The sequence below is a fragment of the Notolabrus celidotus genome, chromosome 5, assembly GCF_009762535.1.
Source record: "Notolabrus celidotus isolate fNotCel1 chromosome 5, fNotCel1.pri, whole genome shotgun sequence".
In the NCBI taxonomy this organism is placed as follows: domain Eukaryota; kingdom Metazoa; phylum Chordata; class Actinopteri; order Labriformes; family Labridae; genus Notolabrus; species Notolabrus celidotus.
This window is the reverse complement of record NC_048276.1, coordinates 1,440,188-1,446,502: the sequence shown is the minus strand read 5'-3', so window position 1 is coordinate 1,446,502 and position 6,315 is coordinate 1,440,188. Positions and strand designations below refer to the sequence as shown.

The window sequence follows — 6,315 nt, the reverse complement described above, 5'->3', positions numbered from 1 at the left end:
TCCCCTTGAGCTGACGTCTTTGCATGTTTTAAGCCGGAGCTAATAAAGGAACCAGACTCTAATGAACACCCTTGCTTATTATTCACCAACATGTAATTGGTCTTGCACCCATGGCAACAACAGCACAACCAGCCACTCTTCCACATCCAGGTTACACTCCTCCTCTCACAACGTCTGCATTCATGAAACAAACAAAGATACAGAAGCTGTTTTTAATAATCAGAAGAGTGTTTTTAAAAGCCTCATCAGCCTGATTTCAAATATCAAACATTAGTGGTCTTGGTTCTTCAACTGGACTCTGTTTACCTGACCTCATGTACTCACAGGCCTCATGTGGTCCAGTCTAAATGATCACACACCTTCGATGAAGGAGTCTCGGCATGCAGGAGAAACTTGCAGCTGTGATTCTCATCGTGCAGTAAAAGCTGAACATATTGTGTGCTAATTAAAAATGATCACTTCCTAGCTTGTTGGACTCTTACACGTGAAGATAAGCTGCCATATGCAACTTGAAATGTTTGTCTTCAGATGATGTAAACAAACCATCAAGAGCTAAATACAATATTTACAACTCATTAAGAAGCTGCAGAGCGTTACTCTGATTGCTTTGCTAAAACAGGGAACAATTCTATGTTTTTAAGGTGATGTTTGCTTTTAAACAAGGTTGCTTTGTGATTATTTTGCAGCTTGGATGTTGCAGAATCCAAATGTAATGCAGCATTTTAACATAACCGGTATTACACCACAGATGGAAACCAGACATCTGCAAACTCGCTTTAAAAGTCTCCTAGATTCACCTTCTGTGTTCCTTGTGTCCTTAAAATAGAAAAGAATGAACCCTTTTGGAAGAAGGGCAGAGAAGAAGTGCTAAATTTATCCCCAGAGCTCTTCAGAGTAAGAAATAACAAACAGGCCAAGACAGCAAGGTTGGTCACAGTGACAACACCAGCAGGAAGGACACCGTCTCTGGCATGTGATGTGCTAACAGCTTCATGCTACGTGAGGTTTGTTGTAAATGAAGTGATTGAGAATATAGACAGCTGCTAATAATCCACAATCTCTCTGAGGCCTAAAATCAGCGACCTTTGACCTTCCTGGGGAAAAATACAAAAGAGCAAAACGCAGCATCCTGTTAAAGTCTTTAATCAACATAGTAGGAAGCAGATCTGTGTGCTATCAGCTACATCTTTGGGACTTCTGAGATTTAAACACACATTAGAGGCATTATGGGATACATGACAGATTGACAGTTTGTCAAAATCCTACAATACATCCTCGGCTCGTAATGAGCAGAGACAAAAGACAGCGTATGACGGCTTGATTGAGAGGGAGGCCCGAGGAGAGAGAGAGATTTGAAAGGAGAGATTTTTAAACACAAAGCTGTTTAATGACAGAACGCTGGTTGTAAGAAGCGTCGGGTCGGACTCTCAAGATATCTAGAATTCACATGAAGCACGTTTGAAGAGTAATCTGTCATGCATCATCTACATCAGCTCCCAAAGAAACATCTCTGCACGTCTCTTATAACCTGTTATTCCAGGTTCACATCATGGATCATCATGTAGCAAAGTTTATATCTAACTTTAGTTATGAAATCAACCCTGCAGCTCCTGATGGTTACATGTTGACACAGCTGATAGCAGGTTTTAAATGACTCACTTTATTATCTAGTTTATAAAATACTACACCAGCTACAGATGAGTGAGTAGGTGTTTGTTTTCTGTCTTGTTGTTAAGTGAGATGTTTCTTTTGCTGAGTTGTTGTGGGACATTTCTCCTGACACGAGCGCTGTTTTACTTTCCATTAGGAATAGACCGATCGGCGCCGATATTTTGATATCGGCATCAGCCTTTTTTAAAAAGCCAACAGCCGATAAGAGATCAATTTAAAACTGGGTTCTTTTGGCAGAAATGACCCCGTCTGCAGAAACCGTAGCCTAGCTTGTGTTCCATTTCTCCTGCAGTTTCTCATCACAGGAGAGGAGCTGAGCAGCATCCATTGTGACCCCAACAATCACTAGTGATTTAAAACTCAAACAACCACACTTCAAAAACACTGAAATACCCCTTTAAAACAAAGATAAGTTAAAGATTAACATTTCAGTTATATTGACATTTTGAAAACTTTATTTCCTGTAGAAAACCTTAGAGAGATATTTATTAGTTTAAGTTTTCATGTAACTTTCTAAGACATGCTGCTGAGCCTGGAGCTCCCTGCACTTAATAAAAGCAACCTTTAACATGTTGTAAATCTGAAAAGCTGTTTAATAAACATTATGATTAAAGGCATTTAAAGGAAGTCAAGTGTTGGAGTTTGTATTATTCAAAATGTTGACGCCAATATTTTCCCTTTTACTGAAAATGAATATCGTCTCCAAATATCAGTTATCGGCCTCCTTGACTACGAATAATCAGTATCAGTATCAGCCCTAAAAAAAAACATATCAGTCTGTCTCTACTTTCCATCATGGGTTGCTGCTAGTGAGAGGTAAGCTAGCATTGATCACCTCTACATCCTGGTATTCAAGGTGATGATGGATGGAGTTAAATTGCAACGTGCAGGTTTTACATCACAGATCTTTTAAGTGGGATGCTGCAAAATCCTGAAAGATTTGAAGTAGACATGTGAGAGTGAGAATGATTGTTGTTGTTATTATTATCCTGCCTTTCCTGCTAATAGCAGAGTGTTCACTTGTGTATGTTGTTCTGTAAGATTGGGTGAAATGTATGAGCATCTAGCATAGGAAGCAAAAGTATTTACATTCTTGTATACCTGTAGGTTGATAAGACTTGACATTTTTTATATATATATTTATTTTTAAGTTAATTTCTGGAGAGCATTTTGCCTTCATTGAATAAGGAGATAGAACGTATATGGAGCAGAAGGCCGGTAAGACTTGTACCCAGGGGTTGAGACCGAACATTGAACCGCTGCAATGAGGACTAGCTTCTGTATACGTGGTGTGGGTATTAACCGCTGGGCCAAACTAGCATCCCAATGAAACAACACAACCGACATGTTAGCTTCTTGTGACGTCCCATGTGTTCACACTCAGTGTCCATGTCAATCACATCAAAGCAGATTCCTGTTTATCAGAGATAGGAAGTAGCTAGTACTAAAGCATGCTCTAACCCATGGGTACCCACAGTTTTCATGCAGGGACCCCCCAAATACAGGTGCCAAAAACTCAAGACCCCCACTGTCCCTCAGAGTGATTTAATGTTGCTTCATACTTCATTTAGCTGGTCTGCAGAAAACTAGCCTAGCATCTTGCACATGTGGCTGTTTCCTAAACCTGCTGATGCTTTCGTCTTTTATATTTACAACAATGGGTAAAATATGCAACTTCACATTACTTCAAAAAATACAAATCTGAAACCCCTGCTCTATATCTTGAATATTTAGCATCTTTAAAATATAAACTGAAAAAGAAGGAGTAGTCAAGCGGCAACCTTCAGTCTAAAAATACGAGTCCAATGCAGAAGTGCTAAAAACTGCAGTTCATGAAGGATCTGCTTGAGGCTGGCTCAGGAAGTACAGGAAACCACAAACACACCAATTCAAAGAGATGATCTTTACAGCAGAAATGAACATGTTTACAGTCTGGTTCAAAAGACCAGTGGAGTCTGGATAGCTCATTTCTTGATGTGCTCTCACTGTGAGGGGTGAATTATTTTCTAACGTGGCAATTTAGAAGATATTGAGATTACTAGTCTTCCAATGAGAGGCACAGCTGACTTGATTGACAGGTGGGAACACTGTAGCTGTTGGCGAGGAGGCTCAAAGCCCGCCTCTTTACGTCACACTGAGTTAGGTTGAGTTTAGCATTTCCAATATGGCTGCCGATGGGCCTCAAAACAGCGCTTCAGAAACAGATGGGTGACGTCAGGGACACTTCATCCATATTCCATACAGTCTATGGTAGTAGTGCCTCCCAAATTTTTCAATGCTTGACATGAGTTTTGCAAAACAACAAACACCACCTGGCCTGATAGAAAACCCAACCTCTGACATCACTTCCTGCTGCCATCAGGGCCTGCATGTCTGAGGCCTACATCTTCACACATAGCACCAAAAAGCCCAAACATGTCGTACATCCATTCTTCTGATTCTGCAGCGAACCCCCTGATGCATGCGGTGACAAAGTTGTTGTAAAGCGGTAATTGCCCGGTGCACAGGGGTTAATGCGTGTTGATGGACAGCAGACATCAGCACACATAGTAAGTGTCACAATGAGTCAGAAAGTAGCAAAGATTCCAGAGAGCATGCCAGAGGCCTTGAGAGATGTCTTATATAAGCGGTCTCATACATGAATCACAAAGACTTCCAAAGCAACCTACGGAGCAATGGCTGCCTTTTAATGAGTCCATGCTTCGTTTGCATATAAACCACCGGGCTGGACGACACTGAACTAGCTTAGACCGCTGTGATGAGAAGGTTGGAGCTTCAGACATGAGCTCACATTGGAACCTCACATTAGGCCTGCTAATTAGAACACAAGCACTGCTTTAATCCTGCACAGCTTATTGAGTTATGACTACACATTCCCCCAAAATCCATATCTGCTGTTTAACTCAACCCCAGGTCCAAAGAGACAGGGAGTATGTTTACTCTGATATACTATGCACACTACTTGTGCATGCAATTAGGAGCTGCACAGGGCCCGACATGCAGGCAGGGCAGGGAGTCCTGTGGTTGCCATCAGCATGACGGTGATTGAACGTCGGCTGATTTATCTGCCTCCATGTTTTTACCCTCCAGCAGCACGAGACTGAAGCGGAGAGAGGAGCCTAACCATCCGTCCCCTTCTTGACTATCCCCCCCCCCTCAGAGAGAATAATGTCGTCCTGGCAGAGACAACTAGAGAGCAACAAAGTTAAACATGAAGCTCTCGTTGGAGCCGAAATGGCAGCCTGCATGGTCGCGTCCCTGCGTGCGTGCTGCGTGCGTTAAGACGAGCATCCCTCCATATGTGTGATTCTGTCCTTATTGTGCCTTTATTCCTCTCTCTTTGTGATTGTCTGCCATTTTGAAATGCTTTTTTTTTTTCATGTTTTCAATACGTTGTATGAAATGAATCCTCATTCATGCTCCAGGTGGAGGAATTACAAACATTTGCACATTCGACATCGGGTTACGCGTTAAAGAGGCTTTGGCTCTGAGAATAGATTTGATCCTGAAAGGTAGCTTAGCAGGGACTATATGTAGCTTTAGCTTCAAGCAAATTAGCCTGCTGCCACTATGCTGTTTCTAACGCGGGACAGCTTGTGGGGACTACAGAGAGGCTCTTCATCCTGTCACAGGAACATTCATCCGAAAAACACTCGATGATAAATCAGGAAACATCCGAGGATGAAAGGAGGGATGTTTGTGTCTTATACAAAAACATCCGGATTCATGTGTCGCTGTGCCTCCCTGCAGATTCAACACCACACTTCCATGTCACATCTTTATTAAACATATATAATATATAATAACATCCTGTCTTCTAAAGGCAGATTCCCTGAGCGCTTAACATGAGGAGCCTGTAACAGCAGGCTCGTGTTGGCATCTGATGGGAGGAACGCAGAATGATCTGCTGTGAGAATATGGTAAATGCTAACACACAGAGCCGACATAGATGGATGCTGTTAGATATATCAGGCAGTCATTTCTTACCTTGTGGGCAGACTAACGACAATAAAGAGCCAGAGGAACAGCTTCAGTGGGAGGGCAGGCTTCGCCATTGCTGTCGAGCTTCTGGAGGCTAAATGTGGTGAAGCCATCATCATCACCATCTTCGTTTCCTCTTCAGTGCAGATGGACGTGTCCGTCTATTTACTGTGTTCCCTCTCTACGATACATTACGCACGTTAGCAGGAGCGGGTCCTGCACAGACCTGGACCCGAGGCGGACGCGCGGTGAGACTCGAGACCAGCCGAACGCTCGTCCTTTTTCTCAGCGTCTCTCCTCCTGCTGAATCCACAGCCGAGCAGGGCCCTTAGAAAACTGCCACAGACGGTGAAGCCCCCCCCCTAATAAGCTACAGTGAAGCGGAGCAGCTGAGGGAAGCAGTGGAGCCTCAGTCTGAATGCAGATTAACGCTGGGGTCAGAGAGGAGCTGATGCACGTTGCTGCAGCACGGATCAACACATGCGTGGTTGGAAGCAGGAGAGAGGACAAGATTGGGAAAATACTTAGCTTGGTGCTACAGCAAAAATGGTGCCTTTATTTTTTTTTTTACTGCTAGCAAGCACACTCCTCTCTCTGAGAGTCACGTGATGCTGGTTAATATGAAATATGTCTTTAATATAGAGAGGGGCTGAGCGCTGGCTT

General features: G+C 43.0%; 1 protein-coding gene and 1 long non-coding RNA gene across 2 annotated transcripts in view; one reads left to right on the top strand and one right to left on the bottom strand.

The window, feature by feature from the left end:
- The window catches only part of LOC117813285, a 109,265-nt gene extending 109,199 nt beyond the window's left edge, over positions 1-66 (top strand). The window contains exon 3 of the long non-coding RNA XR_004631387.1: positions 1-66. This exon is cut by the window's left edge and continues 126 nt beyond it. This is a non-coding gene — a long non-coding RNA (uncharacterized LOC117813285).
- gabrg2 (gamma-aminobutyric acid type A receptor subunit gamma2) overlaps positions 1-5,941 on the bottom strand; it is a 78,575-nt gene extending 72,634 nt beyond the window's left edge. The window contains 1 exon segment of the mRNA XM_034684417.1: positions 5,659-5,941. Coding sequence (XP_034540308.1) covers positions 5,659-5,777 — 119 coding nt within the window. The 5' untranslated portion in view covers positions 5,778-5,941.
- Positions 5,942-6,315: the final 374 nt, after the last annotated feature.